We start from the raw sequence: 19,123 nt of genomic DNA, 5'->3' as shown, positions 1-19,123 counted from the left end.
TAGATTGCATTATAAGACATGAAAGGTTAACTTTTTGAGTAAGGTAAACAAAGCAACTCCATTAAGAGGCTAGTATAGGGGCTGGAGAGATGACTCTGTGGTTAAAAGCACTAGATGCTCTTCCAGAGGACCTGGGTTTGAGTCTTATCACCCATCATGGTGGCTCACAACCATCTCTAACTCCAATTCCAGGGGATCTAACATTCACTTCTAACATCCAAGGATACCTAGCACACACATGGGACACACACACACATGCAGGCAGACCTCATACACAGAAAATAAAAATAATAATTTTTTTTAAAAATGTCATATATTTGAGCAGCATTTAAGAGTCAAAAAAGTACAATCATGAATATTCTATGAACAAACCTCTATGAAGGCAATTCCTAAGCCCCTGTTTCATATCTTATATTCATAAGGACATTGTTCAAAATAGTTAAGCTAAACTTTCTAATGTTAAGATCTACACAGAGTGCATGGACAATATCTCTTAACTTTGTGGTTGATTGGACATGATATAATTTATTGTATCATGACTTGCAGAAGTGAGGGTTGTGAGCCAACCTCATCAAATACTTAAAGAAGGTTTGCTGGCTCTGGGTTGGGAAAGTGCTTTCTTGATATTCATTTGCCCCTTCCCAAGGGCCATGGGTGCACTTAACCGGACAGAATTATCCAATGTTCACATATTCATTGAGTCACCTTTGAAACCCAATGAAAATGCTGCAACGAAGTAGGAAAGTAAAGTGCACCATGGCCCGCTCTGTTCTCATGGGCAGTAAGCACTATGAGTGGAATATGAGGGGTTATATATGCCTTGAAATACTAAATGATATAGCTACAGCAGCAAACAGTAATGTTTATTTTCTAACTTTCAATCCTCTTTTGAACAAACTGATTGTGTAAATGCTTGATCCAAGATACCAGACTCTTACCAGTATTCTGTGAGCTCTGAATACAGCGAAGGTGTATCCCTCTCTTGATGAAATAGGCTGTGATGTGAAAGCCATAACCTGCAATACAACAGGGACATCATTAGATTATAAACCTGTCTAAATTCCAGAGACCCTGACCAATGCCTGTCATACAATATGCACTCAATAATTAACAAATAAAAGAATAAAAGAAGTAATAGAGGCTTCACATGAGTGGACAGAGCAATATCATCATACTGACTCTTTTAAGAGGCCAGGTCCAAACACCTGGCATGATCCTAAATTTCTGAAGTGGCTCAGTCACTTCATCTATAAAATTGAACAAATGAGGAGGTCTAATATATCTAAAAATTATTGGTTTCAGATGAATGACAGATTAAGTCTAAACTGATGCAAAGGTCTTGGCCATCTTCTAATATCCACTACTTACCATGCATTAAAAAAATTGTTGTATACTTTGTAAATAAGTTACTCCTTAGTTCAAGTGCAGTCACATCTTAGTGAAGGATGAGATGTAAGTAATACTGTCTGAGTTGAAAACAAAACAAAACAACAACATCCATCCCCCTGAACTCCCAACTCACCGGAACAGATAGAAAAAAGGACTGCAAATATGTGGGACAATCGGAATTCCCATATGCTGTTGATAGAAGCACAAGTAGGCACAGCCATTTTGAAAGAGTACTCAATAGCTAAAGTTGAACTTTGCAAATACGTGTATTTCCATTATAGCATTCTTCACAGCAGTCTCAAACAGGAGTCTAGTGACCATCCATTAAGAGCAGAATGTTTTTAAATGATGACATTGTGACTATTATGTTTCCCTGAAAAATGTGCACACTATAGCTACTGCATAAACTCTGCCCCAAACAAAGAATCTTATCTATATAATTGCCACTGATTCATCAGAGTGCTAACAGAACTTCAGGCAATCCACAGGAAGCATTTGCCTACCTCCTTTCTTTGGTACATCTCCTCCAGTTTCCCTTGGGTTATAAAATACTGGGTTGATTTTTCCTGAAAAGGTCAAGTAACACTGCTTCTAGTTACCACAGTCCTGAGAGAGGGGAGTGTTCCTGGCACTGAAAAAACTGAGAAAGCTGCTAAGCCTTCAAGACAGAGAGGCTGCAAACCATCACAACCTCTGCGGGGAAATAAATCCCTGCTGTCTTTAACGTCATGGCAAAGTTTGTCCTGAAAACATGTGTATAGTTAGAACACAACCAAAGAAGATTCCCCTTCAACACAACCAAAGAAGATTCCCCTTCTGCATTTACTACCCTTCTTACCATCCTGCAAGCAGGCTCAGGACATAGGAGAGCACACACTTGATGATGTTCTGTCTAAACATGCAATGGCTTTGACAGCACAATTACTTCAGTCATTATGAAACGACAGTGACATCCACAAAAGGATAATCTCCAGATTTACAATGATCAAATATATTTTTCCCAACACAATAAAAATCAGATTGTATGTCAGTCATATTGCTTGCTTCTGCTAAGTTGTTAAAATATGTGCAGGGTTGGCATTTTCTCTGAGTGCTTTAAACAAGTGTTTCGTTCCTTAGGTCACTGAGAAAATAGAAGTCACCTCCACATCTGCTTATTTGCCTTACTGTCAGGAGTGGGAGTGGTTATAGGAGAAGAATCTGTAGCAATTTGTAACTCAGGAACACATCAAAATTTAGAAGTGAATTTTCACAGAATTGTTTATGAGTCTTACAAAGGACTAAACAAGGAAGAGAAAAAGAGAATGTACAATAGTCTTTGCTAGTCTGCAGCTCTTAGCGATTGCGATGCAGATGGTATGTTCAAAGTTTCAAATTCTTCCTGACAAAAATCTCAGCAACAAAAAGTCATAACCAGGAAGGAGCTAAATGTAAAGCCACTCATGAAAGCCACTGCTCTGCGTTCAGGGAGCCTGCTACCTGGAAGATACCATTTAGCTGATAGAGACACTCTACACCAAAAAGTCCTAAGGAGTAAACAGTCTTAAACAATAAAGCTCCAATACAAGGCCTTCTCCAATAGAAAATAATACAAGGTATATGCCAAGTGATTTGTTAGTGAAGTCATTAGGACTGAACCCGGTCCTGTGTACCTATGCCCCGCCCACCCCCAGGACAGAATTATGTCCAGGAATCACTCCTAAAGTGGCTTATATTATTAGTAGTCTTAGGAATTGTAGTCTAATAGCCCTTCAAATGAAATGTTCACTTTAACATGTTAAAAAAATGATTTGCACCTGCTTAACCTAATTCCACTGGTTATATGAAACTTCATTGTTTAAAGAGAGATTATACACAAAAGGTACTTGTGTCAGTTCTTAAGGCAAACTAAATTTGATATATAAACAGAGAAAATTACTGCCACTGAAACATACTGAGCTGAAATACTTTGGGAGATGTATTGCATTACCATAGATAACAGGGAGAGATAAAGACTACTACATTCTTATCTTCATTCTTAATGAAATTGAGTTTACAGAGTTCAAATGGCCACTGAGGCTTTAAACTCACTCCGGGTTAAACCAAGGCTGCACCACTCTAAAGATAACAGTGATATGGCAAAGAATCCAAAGGTCTGTTTCTTTCCAACTCAGCACCATCTCCCAGCTTCCTATACTTATGCTCTAAAGGCAGAAAATCAAGTTAGGTTCTCAGAGAAGTTTGTCATTGCAGCAGGCTGTGATTAATACAGAGACTCATAACTGGTAGAATCACTAAGAAAGCGTGGTCCAGTACTTGGCCCTAAGTGGGTCACTGATATCAGCCTTTTCAATGTTTAGAGAATTAGGGAAGAGAGGAAGGAAAGACTGAAAGAGAGAGGAAGGGAAAGTATTGCAAAAAAGATATCTGGTCATAACATGGCCATTACACTCAAAACTCACTAGGTCTGTGGTTACCTGTGCAAGATTGAGCCCATCATCATTTTATCATGAAATGGGGAAGGGCCCATGAGGCCCCACCCCTTCCTGAAAAATTACAAACAATTAGTAGTGTTGGGAGAAGGGCTGTCACCTTCTTCTGTGGTGTAGCCAGTGGTAAGCTGTCTGTGCTCCAGGAAATAACTTTCCACCATGTCCACACAAGCAACTCTTAACAAGCTCAGTGGGTAACACAAATAGAGAAGACATCAAAGTAGGAGGGGGACTTGCTGGGAAGGATTTCAGTTGCAGAAGGAGTGGGGGAAGACAGACGGTGATGGGGGTGGGTTGAAATGACTGAAATTGACTGCACAAACAAATGAAACTGCCAAAGGATAAAACATAGATTAAAGAGCCCCGCCAGGAGACTGGGGAAAAGATGCACAAGTAGAAATAAGTCTCTTTCCATTGCAAGTCCCCAACTATGTCCATTCCTAGATATAATTATATTTCTCAATTAATTAATGCCATATGATTGTCCAATGCTAGAAAGTACACCTCACCTCTAGGCAGCCCCCAAGGACTTCAGTCTCCCTTTTGCATTCCATGCTTGATAACGAGCTGGTGTACTTCTCGCTATCCTACAAATAGCCTCCAACTCCCCACTGAAGGCTCACATGAGGACCAGTTACCGTAGATTTTCTACTGGGCTCCACTGGCTGGTCACAAAATGTATACAGATTCTTAAGAAACAAGGCTATTTGTCTTAAACTATTCCACTATTTCTTTATTAGGAATAAGACTCCTCTCCACTATTGCTTAGATTCTTAGTTGGGGTCATCCTTGTGGATCCCTGGACATTTTCCTAGTGCCAGATTTCTCTTTAAACCTATAATGGCTCCCTCTATTAAGTTATCTCTTTTCTTGCTCTACTTCTCTATTCTTCCCTCAACTCGATCTTCCTGATCCCCCATGTTCTCCTCTCTCCTCCCCCCAAACTCTCAATTTACTCAGGAGACCTTGTCCGTTTCCCCTTCTCAGGGTATCCAAGTATGTCTCTCTTAGAATCCTCCTTGCTTCCTAGCTTCTCTGGGGTTGTGAATTGTAGGGTTATTATCCTATGCTCTATGTCTCAAAGCCACTTATGAGTGAGTACATACCATGCTTTTCTTCCTGGGAAGTGGATGAGGAGTGGGATGGAGGGTTGATGGAGGGCATGGGAGGTCGGGAGGGAGAGGGAACTGGGATTGGTATGTAAAATAAGACTTTTTAGTTTAAATAAAATATTTAAAAAAGGAATAAGAAGACTCAAGGCAGAAGAGATGGTTCACAAGAATGGTCTCTAAGACACTTGCTAAAAACCTAACCCTCTGAAAGTTCTTGAGCTAGGGCCCCACAGTTCAAGTCACCTTTAGCACTGTCTTCTATGCTCCTACAAATGTGGCCCATTCAGGCCTGCTTAAAGCATCCAACGGCTTTTCTAGTCCAATGTCCTAAACTCTTCCATATTCTTCCCCACCAACAGCATGATCAAGCCTGGCACAGCCATATGATACTCCCTGATACCAACTTCTGTCTTAGTGACTATTCTATTGCTGTTAAGAGACACCATGACCCAGGCAACTCTTCTAAGAGAAAACATTTAACTGGGGGCTCACTTAGAGTTTCAAAGGCCACTATCACCACAGCAGTGAGCATGGTAACAAGCAGGAATGCCTGGTGCTAGGAAAGTAGTTCGATTCAAAAGTGGAGGTGGGGACAACACAGATGAACAGGACACTCAGACAGACAGACAGGGGCAGACATACATTGAGCGAAACTGAGGCCAGGCTTGATATCGGCTTAATAGCAATTGAACAGTAACTAAGACGCTCATTTTAAAGAGGTGGTCATTTATTAGTTATTATAATTCATAGTGCCAAGTCACTGAGAGAAAATTGCCTCGAATTACTGTTAAACTATTCAGCCTCATTAGCTTTTCTGTGGACTCATAGTCAAAATGACTTGAGAATCGCTGCAGCTGCCAAGGGAAGTTGGTAGTACAGTACATAACACAGAAGTTCCACCCTCAAACTGTTCTGAGACCATGTATGGGGGAAGCTGTGTGTCCTGCTGATGAGATGGTATGGCTGGTATGCGCTGCTTCACAGGTTTCTTAAGGGCTCTACCCACCCACTGCATGCTCTCTTCCAGCAAAATCTCCCCCCCAAAGCACAAGGTAAGTTCAGGAAGAGTGTTTATATGCTTCACACTTCTACATGACCATAAAACTTCAAATATCCAGAAAATTAAACCGAATGCCAAAGTCCCCCAAACTCCACCATCTAGACTCAGTAATTCATAATGACTAATCTTTTATCATATTTCATATACATACTATCTAAACTATGTCAAAATAAATTAGTCATCATAAAGACTTAATTTCCTAAAATGTGAGTATGGCTCCAAGCACTAAGGAGCAGCTGTTTTATTACCCACATACTATAGATTGGGCATCCTGAACCTGAAAGGTCAGTCTCAAAAATCTGAAAATCTTTGCGCACTGACACAACAATCAGAAAGTGTAAGATTCTGGAGTACTGGAGAGTTCTGATTTTTAAATGAGAAACACTCAAAGAAGTATATATAAAAACTCCCAAATCCAAAGAACTCTGGAAGCCTGTAACACCTCTAGCCCCACAAATTTTAGATAACAAACACAAAACCTACAATATTGTTGAGCAGACAGCTCAGATAGCTAGTCTAAATTCAATTTTCTCCAACTTTCTAAAAATACAAACCACCGATTTTTTCCTCCAAATGGGATCCAACCAAAGATCATGTACTTTAACAGATATATTCTGATACCTTCTTTAATCTTAAGTAATATTCCTCTCCACTGCTTGATATGTCATCATGAACATTTTTCACAAATTACATGTAGATGTTTAGTTTTGGTGTTGGTGGGTACCTGCTCACCACGAGCTTATGGAAGGCAGGAGAAAACTTGTGGGAGTTAGTGCTCTCTCTCTCTACCATATGACTTCCACTTGTTGAATCAAGCTTGGTCATCAGGCTTGGTGGCAGGCTACTTCAGACCTTGCTAAGCCACTGTAAGAGAATACCCCCAATTGTGGATTTGAGTTTAAAAGAAAAAAACAGCTGCATTTTCCCCCAATTTGCATAGTCTTTATAATGTCAGAAATGTAAAACTTCTAACTTCTTTAACTGTTGAAGGATTCTGTGCTTACAAACCAAAGCCATAATTGCAGTTCAAAGACGGGAAGGACAGTAACTTAAATATTTAGTTCTATTAATGATGTCCAAGAAATCAACAGTGCAATGGTAGATTCCCAACATTTTGACAAAGGTAAGCTCACTGAAGGGGTAGAGTATAGTCTCATTTCTATTAGAGGAGACTGCTGTGTGCTGCTATAGAGTTGTTGCATACCAGCATACACAGAGGATGGTTCCTGGTCTGAAGCCTGGAGGAAGAGCCCACTTTCCATTTGAAGACTTGGTTGCAACTGAGTAAGAGAACAGCAAGAAAAATGCTGACAGTATCTTGTATACTAGATTAGATTAGAAACACAGAGAAGACGGAGAGTATTTGTTTTATAGGTATTTCATTCAGAAAAGAAGGCAGGAGCCAAACACCCCAGACTCCAGGATTTCTCTCCCACCAACGAGACCAGGAAACTAGCAATCCAGGGAGACCAGGGGACCAGCTGTTCCAGCAGGACCAGGTAAAACAGGCCCTGCATAGGGGCCTGTGTTCCAGTGCCTGGGGACTGCCTGGGAACTGCACAGAGCTTCCGATCCCGGCGGGAGCCAAGCACCCCAGAATCCAGGTTTTCTCTCCCGCCAACGAGACCAGGAAACCAGAAGAGCCAAGGAGACCAGGGGACCAGCTGTTCCAGCAGGACCAGGTAAAACAGATCCTGCATAGGGGCCTGTGTTCCAGTGCTGGGGACTGCCTGGGAACTCTACAGAGTTTCCAATCCAGGCGGGAGCCAAACACCCCAGACTCCAGGTCTTCTTCTCCACCCACGGGACCAGAACGAGGACAAGGAATAGAAGAACTACCAGATTATTAGACTTGCTAGCACCCACCAAAAGGGAACTCTGGTCCCCTAACCACCAGACCAGTAAGGGGTTCTTTCTGCACCCACTAGAAGAAGAGATGGGAAAGAGACAATACAAAAACACACTCAGTAACAGAAAAACAAATATGATACCACCAGATTCTAGAGACTCCACACCAGCAAGACTCCAACATTCCAATGCAAATGAAGCAGAAGAGAATGACCTTAAAACCACTTTCATGAAAATGATAGAGGCCCTAAAAGAGGATATAGGAAAATCCCTCAAAGAAATGGATGAAAAAACAAACCAAAAAATACAAGAAATGGAAGAAGAGACAAAGCAAAAAAGGCAGGAAATGGAAGAAGAAACAAAGCAAAAAATGCAAGAAATGGAAGAAAAAGCAAAAAAAAATGCAAGAAATGGAAGAAAAATAAACCAAAAAATGCAAGAAATGGAAGAAAGAACAAACCAAAAAATTCGTAAAAGGCAACAAATGGATGAAAAGATAAACTGAAAATAGTAATAAACAATGCAAACAGTGCGAGGGTTGAAAACTGAAATAGAGACATTAAAAAAAACACAATCTGAAGAAAGGCAGGAAATAGAAAAGCTGGTCAGGTACTACCGATACAAGCATTCCCAACAGAATACAAGAGATGGAAGAGAGAATCTCAGGTGTTGAAGATACACTAGGAGAAATGGATTCATCAACTAAACCATCCAGAGTGAGGTAAGGCAGTCACAAAAAGAGAAACATGGCATGTACTCTCTCATATATAGATTTTAGACATAGATCTGGGGAGTGCCAGCCTACAATCCCATGGCCAAAGAGTCTGGGAAACAGAACCTTCATTCAGTGGCTGATAGAAGAAGAGGCAGACTCCCATGGCTAAGCACTGAGCTGAACTCAAGAAAGCCAGTGACAGAGAGGGAGGACTGATGACCAAAGGGATTAAGACTGGGCTGGTTTAACCCCCAGAAACAGCTGACCTGACAAGGGTTAACTCTTGAATCCCAGGCATCAGCCTGGGAATCCAGCATGGGACTGATCAAGACCCCATGACTGGGGGTGTCAGTGAGGAGGCCTAGATAATCTATTGAGCCTTGGGCAGTAGATCAGTATTCATCCCAAGTATACACATGGACTTTGGACTCCGATCCAACAATGTGAGATGCACTCTCACCCTGAACTCTTGGGGGAGGGTCTGGGCCCTGCCCTGGATGAAATGACAGACTGCGGACACCCCCATGGAGGGCCTCACCCTCCCTGGGGAAATGAGGGGATATTGGGGGGGTTGGGGGAGGGCACAGGAGGAGGGGAGGTAAAGGGACCTGGAACTGACTTGTGAAACAACCTTGTTTCTAATCTAAATTTAAACTTAAAAATAAATAATAAAAAATAATAAAAAAAGAAAAGAAGTATATAACTCATTACTTCATAAACCACATTTATTCAGAAAGTTGCATATGTCCTTATAAGAAGGCCTAAGATAGAGAAGGCAAAGAAATTATAAGTGTGATACTGCCCATTAAAACATAATAAGAAACTGAGGCATGGCCTTTGGAGAGCTTTTATGGGGCCTTGTCACAGGCTTACATGTTACATACACTGTTGCTGGTGATGGGTAGGGTCGGAGACAGGGATTTCATTGGAACTAAGACTCAAGAGTTCTGTCATAAACTTAAGAATATGTATACAGGATCCCAGACGGCAACTTGGAAACATATAAATAGAAAGGTTCACCAGCCTTTGTCTATTCCAAAAGGACTATAAAATCATAGTACAAGACAGAACTCTGACAAGCATCTTGTCCATTTTCTGGCTGTTGATCAGGATATATAAAACAAACCACAAAACAAAAGCAATTGGAAACATCAGTAGAGAGGATGCTGTATCTAAACTCAACTCCATGCTTCCTTATCAATGGAATCCAGGTGACAAACTGCATGCAAGGCAAAACAGGTGACAGAAAAAGGCTTGAAATCTGCCGAAAAAGCCTAAAAGAACTACCTTCTTGTTTAAAGGTGACACAGGCCATTCAACTCCAGCTGCCAGATGCCATTAGGAAATCTAGGACATGAGTATCAGAAAAACTAGTAATGCCAACTTTTATATAAACACTATTCATACTTTAAGTTGGAAAGAAATTCAAGCTTAAAATACAGTGTAGAGTCCAATTACATTGTTTTGGTGTGCAGCACAGCCTGGTGCTGCCAGTCTGTTGTCTCTGTACCAACTCCTCACACTGGGGAAGCCTGCTGCTTGGTGTCTTTGGCAGAGCTTACAGAAAGATGGCCAGTTCCAAATGCTCAAATAGGCAGTATTCCTCTCTGGTTTAGTCACTTATTCTAACGTAAAAATTTTCAGGTGTAGGGCATGCATGTCTACGTTTGATTTGACTTTCTGACTCTATTCTAAAGTCTCAACATTAAGGACATAAGCATGGATCCTTGCTTCTACTTTTTACATTTGTGTGTTTATGTGAGAGTGACAATGAGTATAGAAAAAGGACCATGAGGGGGAAAGGTGCCAGGAATAGAGACAGAGAGGGTACTCAAACTCACATGACAAAAAAAAAACAAAAAAACAAAAACAAAAACAAAAAACAAAGTGGAATAGGAGCAGTGCAAATTGGGGAGGAAGGAGAGGAATAGAGAGGACCAAGCAGGACAAATCATGTGTGGAAATGGCAGGAGGAAATCTGCTATTTTATATGCTACTTTTAAAAAAGAAATAACCACACAATACATTTTTTCAACTATGCTAAAAGAAAACTCAATGTTGTTGATGATGTTGGCATACTTCTGTAACCTCAGCCCTTAGGAGAAAGAGACAGGAAGGTGTGCAACTGGATGATATTCTGGGCTATACAGTGAATTCAAGATCAGTCTGTGCTATGGAGCAAGGCCCTATTTAAAAAATGAATAAATAATTATCTCAATGTTATTTCTCCATGCCCCTTCACATAACCTTATGTGAATTATTTATTTTATACTACATTTATTTGTTTTTTTAACTAAAGGGAGTGGGATACCTGCCATGGCATGTAGGTAGAGACTAGACAACAACTTGCAGAGTAGATTATTTCCTTTCACTGTGTACAGGGTACCAAACACAGGTTTTCAGGATTGGTTGCAAGTACCCTTATCTGTTGAGCCATCCACAGCTCCCAATGTGTGGTTTTGTTTAAGACAGCATCAAGTCTAGCAATGAGCTCCAATGCTCTTACTGCTATCTCCTAGTGCTAATGTGTATAACTACACCTGCCTAACAATGTTCTGTGGTGATATATTATTTATGATTTATTAAAGCTTGCCTGAGGGTACAGAAAGCAAAGCTAGTCACAAGCCATAGTCAGTCAATGGTAACACATACTTTAATCCCATCAGTCATACTAGCTAGCCATAGAGCCAAGTGGTGATGGCACACACCTTTAATCTCAGGATTCCAGACAAATGATCTCTGTTAGTTCAAGGCCGCATTGAGCTACATGAAATTGGTCCAGTCCTAAAGAGAAATAGCTCACACAAAGGTGATCTCAGCACTTGGGATCCCACGCCTTTATCCCAGCAGTAGGGAGGTATAAAAGGAAATAGCAAAGGACCTCATTTGAAGAATCTGTCTCCAGCCACACTGAAGAGAGACAGCAGTCTGGGAGTACAGTGTGAGGCTTGGTGAAGACAGGATTTGCAGCCTGAGGTTTGGTGGAGGGCACTGTCTCTGAGGAATTGTGGAGACAGGATTGCTGTTTCAGTCCAAGGTAGAGGTAAGAGATAATGTCTTGGCTGCTTTGCTTTTCTGATCTTCTCTGATTTCCCCAATATCTGTCTCTGGGTTTTTATTTTTAATGTTACAATGTTCTTTATATAGCAGACAATAGGCAGTGACCAATGTATGTTTGTCTTGAGATAATGTCTTTCTAAGTAGCCCAGGCTGGATCATCTTACTAATGTTGCCTGAGTCTTCTGAGTGTTGAGAATAAAAGCATGAGCCAACACATCCCAGATCAGTGCTATTCAAATGTAATTCATATCTTACACAAAATCAATGTCACAGATGAGGAGTTAAATATCAGATAGAAAGCCCACATTGATCCACAATATCAGTTCTGTCATGCATGCCCTTTTCTGCATTCCTTTTCAATTACTTAAATTTTATTTGTAACAAGTCTTAATGTGGTAGAGCAAATTATTCTCTTGTTCTTCAATACTTTCTTCTTTATCAATAATACTTGTTCCTGGCCTTTTGTCCTTTGATTTAGCTTGTCAAACTGCATGAAAACAAGTCTTTTGAACATTTGATTTAAAAGATCCTAAATGATATAAAGATTAGTTTCAAGAAAACTAACATTTTCCAATAAAATTTATTACTAATTTAATATGATAAAACTCCTGATCATTTTTAAGAGCTTTAACATTTTCACAAAAAGCTGAAAACTAGTTTTATGCAACTATTATACTGCTTTGACTACTACAGTGTTACTAAGGCTAATAATGAATTATGGAATACTGCCCTCTGAGTATAACATGACCATTTCAATGCTAAATTTTCAGCTGTTTTGAATACTACACAACACTGATTAAGGTTCCATCACAGATGGCTAGGGGCTCATAAGGAACACCCTTCTCTGGGATATAATCATAATATGTTTTTTGTTTATTATATACCAAGAAGTTTATTATATAAAAGATTCAAACATGAACACAAGTCCCATTAAGCAAAAGCCCAACACACGTAGAATTTTTTAAATTTAAATTAGAATCAAGCTTGCTTCACATGTCAATCCCAGCTCCTTCTCCCTCCCCTCCTCTCCTGCCCACCACCAATCCCCGCAACCCCCTATAATCATAGTATTTACTGACAAACTTTTTCGTTCCATTGTTTTCACCTGTGCTTTTGCATTCCTCATCTTACTCTTTGGCTTGAGATTTCTAGTAGACTAATGAATATTGTTGCTAGCACCCAAGAATATAACATTCTCAATTATGAAGTAAATACTTAGTGTCAGCTTTAGACAGTTTTATATAGTTCAGGCTGGCCTTGAACTTGAAATCCTCTTGCCTCAGGATAGCAAAGGCTAGGATTATAAGCATATGTCACCATACCCAGACCCACATTGACCCCCCTCCCCACACCAATAGACTTTCAGTGTTTTACAAAAGATACTCTTGCACAGACTGTGAAATTTACCTTAGATGAACAAATTCTAACTGATTAATTTTTAATTGCATTTGATGCCAATTTCAGAAAGCCAAGTAACCGATCTGTTAAATAAATGGAGACTTTCCATTAAGCTATACTCAGAACTAATGACTATTTACATAGCCTAATCAAGTACTTTCTTCAGTTTGTTCGCATGATCAGCTTGTAAGAGCCAACTACTCCCACATCTGGAGGGGGCTCTCTGAACCTCTTCTGGTCTGGAGTACTGTACATTCAGGAATTAGTCTATGCTTAAATAACTCCATTAAATTGACTATTGTCTCAAGCTTTTAACAAAGCCTAACGGGAGACAGTTTCATTAGCAGTCATAAGAAAAAGACAAATGGAACACCAGATACAGAATCAGAGACAGGACTGGTTATTAACTTAATATATACAGAGGGATGGTAATGAGTGTTTCACCTTGTGAATTCATCACAGATAAATCATAGCTTGCCAGAACATGGAATTTATGGAGAGTTGATAAGACAATGAATAAAACTTTAGAGAAGAACCAGTGAGTAATCTGGGTGACTCTATTTGCAAGGCAAAATAAAACAGCTTTCAGGGGAGAAGTCACACTGGGGGATATACTGAGAAAAATCTGACCGAAAGGTGACACAGATCTACAGGTGAGCATGGTCAGGAGAAATCCAATGGCAGCATGTGTGTGTGTGTGGGGGGGGGGAGGGCACAGCAATGTTTAAGGGCAACAAAGAGGAGCTCACAAGTAGTAGTGGGACAAGAATAAGGACTGAAGTCTCAGAATGGAGTTTAAAGAAAATAAAACGCTGAGCTGGCCACCAAGAGGTATTTGGTAGTATTCTTGCCTAGCTTTGGGGGAGAAGTATGAAAGAGAATACCAGAGTGGCTCCAGAAAGACAAACATCTGGGTCAGGAATTTAGTGGAGATGAGAAGTAGAACACAACACAGGGCTTCAGGGGGAATCACTAAACAAAAGGAAGGGCACACTATGGCTCTTTTGTGCCACAGTCAATTCTGTGTTCATTTCCTAGTCCTGGGCCCCTCGCCTTCTGACTCTCTCCTGACAGTTAGTCTGGCTTCTCCCTTACATTTGCTGCTCAGCATCTGGCTATGAAGAACATACTTCTTAATTCTGTCACTGTCATTTAGATTTTCAATTCCATCTGAGGAAGTGTGGTCCTAATGCATTCACTACTCAAATCATGGATGGCAAGACTAAATATTTTCCATGTTGATCACATCTTCTACTTTCTTTACAGTTGTTAAATAAACTATCATGATGTCCATATAAGCACTGACTAGTCTTGAGTCTCTTCAGTTCCGAGTCATGGGTCCATGGTGCCTATCTATATTGTTTGTGGAATGTGAATTTCCACAGCAGATGAGGCATATAAGATACACAGCCAGAAAGCTAAATTCTTTTTAAAGAGCTCCAGGGAATTGGGATGCAGAGTCATTTTTGAAGTCATCGAATTCTAAATATTATTATGTTGATTTACAGGATGTCACAAATAAATTATTTCTAAAAGGCTTGTTAGAGTCATGGTGGTACTTCACATAATTCTTTTTTTGTATTATTATTATTTAAATTAGAAACATGCATGCTTCAAATGTCAACCCCAGCTCCCCTCCTTGTCCCTCCACCAGCCCCCCCACCACCCCACCCCCAGCCCAATCCCCACATCATTCCCCAGGGAGGGTGAGGCCCTCTTTGGGGGGATCTCCAGAGTCTGCCATTTCATCCAGGGCAGGACCTAGGCCCCTCACCATGTGTCCAAGATGAGAGAGCATCCCTCCATGTGGAATGGGCTCCCAAACTTTATTTGTATGTCATGGTGAACACTAATCTACTACCCAAGGCCCCAGAGATTTCTTAGGCCTCCTCACTGATACTTCATTCATGGAGTCTGCATCAGTCCCCTGTTGGCCTCTTAGCCATCAGTCTGGGGTTCAAAAGCAATTCTTGTAAAATAAAAAAAGGGATATGATCTGTCTGTGAAAAGAAGGTGTATTACCCTAGTTCCTTAAACACAAACAGGTCTTTGTCAGGGCTTCTGTAGAAAACAGAAGGAGAACCAGGAGAAAGGTAATTTCTAAGGTACCCAAGGCTCAAACTACCCAGGCAACTCAGGAGACATTAATGCATATTAGCTTAGTTATCACCACACCTATTGACAATTTCTGCAAATAGGTCTCATATCTTCTTTGTTTTCTCTTCCTTCAAAAGAAGAAATAAAGAAAATACACAGTTTTCAGTTTTATCTTCTACAAGTTCTTAAGAGTTCATATAACATTTGTCATGATGATACCTTAAGTTAAGATTATAGGCATGCAATGCCTTGTGATCCTTCCTAAGATTTAAACCAGATCTCATGCAGATTCAGACTGATAAAGGAACTATGGCTTTTCACCAAGCACCTACAGGAACTTTTTTTAAAGACAAGATCTTATTATTCAACTTTATTTAGTCTGAAACTCACTATATAGGCTAGGCTGGCCTTGAATGCCTGTCTCTGCTCCAGGGTGCTGGGATCAAACGTGTGTATCACCACGTACAGCCTTTGATATTCCTATCTTAACTACCTATTTAGATAAGTTCCAAAAAGAGATGTAAGAGCATTGTTATAATTTTGTTTTGCTTAAACAGCATGGTTCATTAGCAACAAATAAAAATGAATAAATTTAATATCCTAATTGAAAAAAAAACCATAGAGCTGAAACTGCATCTTCATTAAATACCCAGTGTTAGGATGAAATTAAGAAGTGCTATAACTAGAAATCAGAGGTTGCTGGAGGAGATACAACAGGAGATACTCCCCAACTGCCACCCAGTATTCCTAATCAAGGATAAAGACCCACTGCTAACATGACTTCAACCTCATTAAGTCTGTGGCACTGACTGCCAGTGGGTATACAATACCAGAATTTGGAAAATATGTCAGTATATCATACTGACATATATAGCAAAAATTTCCAGGACACTTGACTTGCTTTTTTCATAAGTACATAGGGAAAAAAAAGAAAACTGGAAAAGGAATGGATAATTCATTTGTCGAAAAGAGATACATCCAAATATTTGGATATTTGGCTCAACCTTATTTGCATCTTGATTTGAATAATTCAACTCTACAAGGGTTAAGACATTCGGAAACCCGGGATGGATAACATAGTAAAATTACAAACTTTGTGGGACTGTTTTATTTGTAGACAGTTTTCATATAGCATAGGTTGGCCTCAAGCTCTGTATGCAGCCGAAGTCGGCCCTGAACTCCTAATCCTCCTGTCACCAGCTTCCAAGAGTGGGATTATAGGCATGCACTACCATACCCAACTCAACTTCTTTTTGTAAAATTAGCATTTACATCATTTTTGTTTCTTTTAGAACTGTTTGTGTTGAGTCATTTACATAAAATTCTTCTAAGTTTTACATTAAACAATCAAGGAGGGGAGGGAAAAGTTGAGAGGGTTAAAAATGAAATGGTATTGGCTCTAAGTGAAAAAAGTAATGTAGACAGTAGGTTAGTGGGGGTCCATTATATGATTCTATTTTTGTACATAACTGGATTTTTTGATAAGTTTAACAAGTAAAGATTCTTTTGAAGAGGGTTTTAAATAACATAATGTGATGAAAATATTCAAGGATCATAAGGATGATGTGTTTCTTCTAAGTATTCATTGTTCATATAGCCCTCTCTTCCACAGTCTCAGAATACAAATCACGATTGAAACTTTCTTCTATAGGTAATTTACTAAGATTGAAAACAGTATTTAACAAGGAATGCACAGGCATCTTTTACTCTGTTGTAAATTGTTCTTTAAAGCAAATAACAATAATCCAAGAGAAACACAAACAAAAAGGCTCTGAGAGGTAATTAAAAAGCTCCCACTTTCCTTAAGCCTCCAGTGAGGAAGCTACTGTGGGAAAGGATGGGACTTGAGCTGAGCGCAGTCTTTCAGAACTCACCCAGCTTCACCTTTAATACTGACACCCAGGAAACTCGTCAGTCATACCTGATCCCTATGGGTAGTTAATGCACATTTTTCACAGGAAGACCCTGGCTAGATCTCTCTCTCTCTCTCTCTCTCTCTCTCTCTCTCTCTCTCTCTCTCTCTCTCTCTCTCTCTCTCTCTCTCTCTCTCTCTCTCTCTCTCTCATTTCCCTGTGTGTGTGTGTGTGTGTGTGTGTGTGTGTGTGTGTGTGTGTGTTGGGTAAATCTCCTTTTGAATTATACATTATGTACAAATATGTGTTTTTAATTCTCCTAAGTACCTCTTTGTTAGTCATTTCCTTTTAATGTTTTTATTTTGGCACATGAGTTTGCACATGTAGCATACAGAAAGTTGTGTGCAGCCATAGAAGGACATAAGGTGTCCTACTGTATCATTCTCCACCTTATTCCTGACACAAATCTACCATTGAACCTGCACCTAGGTTAGTGACTGGCAAGCTCCAGTCTCAAAGTCTCAAGGGAGGATTGGGTACTAGGACCCAAACTCAGGTCCTTCTGTTTACAAAGAGAGAGAGTCACCTCTCCAGCTAAACAGAAAATGGCAGTTTGATCCTGCTAGGAAGAAAAAAAATCTTAAAAGAATGGAAAGAGTCTGTCAGATAGCTTAGGAGGGTGAAGATCCTTGTTCTCTGTCTCTGTCTCTCTCCTCTGTTTTTTAAAAAACTTCTTAAATGAATGGAAAGCAGATTTTAGAGTAATTCCATAAAGCAACAGTGAATGAGTCAGTGTCATACTGGCAGGGCAGCTGCACAGAAATACAGACCAGTGTCTACAAGCAAGCACATACATTTACTATCACTTGCTTTTCAATAAAACAGCCAAAAATTAAATGAAGTTAAAAGCATCTCTGTAACAAGTGCCACTAAAGTAACTGCATATCCATCTGCTAAAATATGATGTGTAGTTGCTTTTCTTTTTGCTCTTTGTGGACCTGCCACTCACCTCCCAAATGAATACATGGAGACCTATGTAATGGCCCAGAACTCATGCAACAGTGTAAAGAGACAATCAACTCTATAAAGTTGTTCTCTGACCTCCACATGTATAATTATGGCAAGTACAAAGGAACAAACACCTCCATACACACAATAAAAGAGACAGAGGCAGACAGACAGACAGACAGACAGACAGACAGGAAGAGAAATTTCCTCTAAATGAAAACAGCAAGCCAGGAATGGTTGACAAATGTCTTTAATCCCAGTACTCAGGAGGCAGAGGCAGAGACAGATGTATCTTTGTGAGTTTGAGGCCAGCCTGGTCTACAAAGTGCATTTAAATATATCATGAGTCTTGGAGGTATCTATGTTAAAGGCTTCCTTGTCCACTGACCTGCTTAGCCATTCTCTTGAATCACTAGAATGCTATATACTACTATATACTACAGAGCCACCTGAGGCAGATTGGCCTATTTTTCACTTTTCTAAAAGGTTAGAGAAAAAAAAAAGATTCAATTAATTAAAAGTGAGTATTACATGGAAGTTTCCTTATAAGAGGGTGATTTATAAACTATACTTTGATTCAAATACATTTTACTAATGAAAGGGTAAATTTACACCATGTAAAAATCTCCCCAACATTCACATTACATCCAAGGGAAGCTCAGAGCTATTTTACTGCCAAATAGATCCTAAAAAGAAAGATTTGCTAACTATTTCAGAAATGTTTTCTATTTAAGAGAAACTTTTACAAGTCATTCCTGTACATAATGAGAATGCTGTTCTCCCCAAGGGAGTATTTTCTACATCAGTGTTTCTAAGAATACACAGGGTTAAAGCCATGTAAAATAGACTTTCTCACAGTTGGGGAGAGCAAAACACCACAAATAGGAAACCAAACAGCTAGAGGGTCAAGACACTAGACTTCCAGGTCAGACTTCTGGTTGCAATTAAGCAAAATTCCTGCAAATATTCATAAGGAAGCAATATTTTGGGTGTCCATTTTCAAGGCTTGCAACTTTAATTTTCTTTAGTACTAACTTATATGGCAGATATCTTCATATACATAAACATTCATTGAATATGGAAGCATAATCCATATATTTACTTGAACACAT

At 39.7% G+C, this 19,123-nt stretch overlaps 1 protein-coding gene across 3 annotated transcripts in view; it reads right to left on the bottom strand.

The window, feature by feature from the left end:
- The window catches only part of LOC101831473 (SLX4 interacting protein), a 169,830-nt gene that overhangs the window by 21,914 nt on the left and 128,793 nt on the right, over positions 1–19,123 (bottom strand). For all 3 annotated transcript variants that reach the window (XM_040746376.1, XM_021226381.2, XM_013112351.3), the window contains exon 5: positions 939–1,016. In XM_040746376.1, coding sequence (XP_040602310.1) covers positions 939–1,016 — 78 coding nt within the window. The remainder of the gene's footprint in view (positions 1–938; positions 1,017–19,123) is intronic.

The sequence above is a fragment of the Mesocricetus auratus genome, unplaced genomic scaffold (genome assembly GCF_017639785.1).
Source record: "Mesocricetus auratus isolate SY011 unplaced genomic scaffold, BCM_Maur_2.0 Super-Scaffold_100004, whole genome shotgun sequence".
In the NCBI taxonomy this organism is placed as follows: domain Eukaryota; kingdom Metazoa; phylum Chordata; class Mammalia; order Rodentia; family Cricetidae; genus Mesocricetus; species Mesocricetus auratus.
The sequence above is the reverse complement of the archived record's forward strand: the minus strand, read 5'-3'. Positions and strand labels throughout refer to the sequence as shown.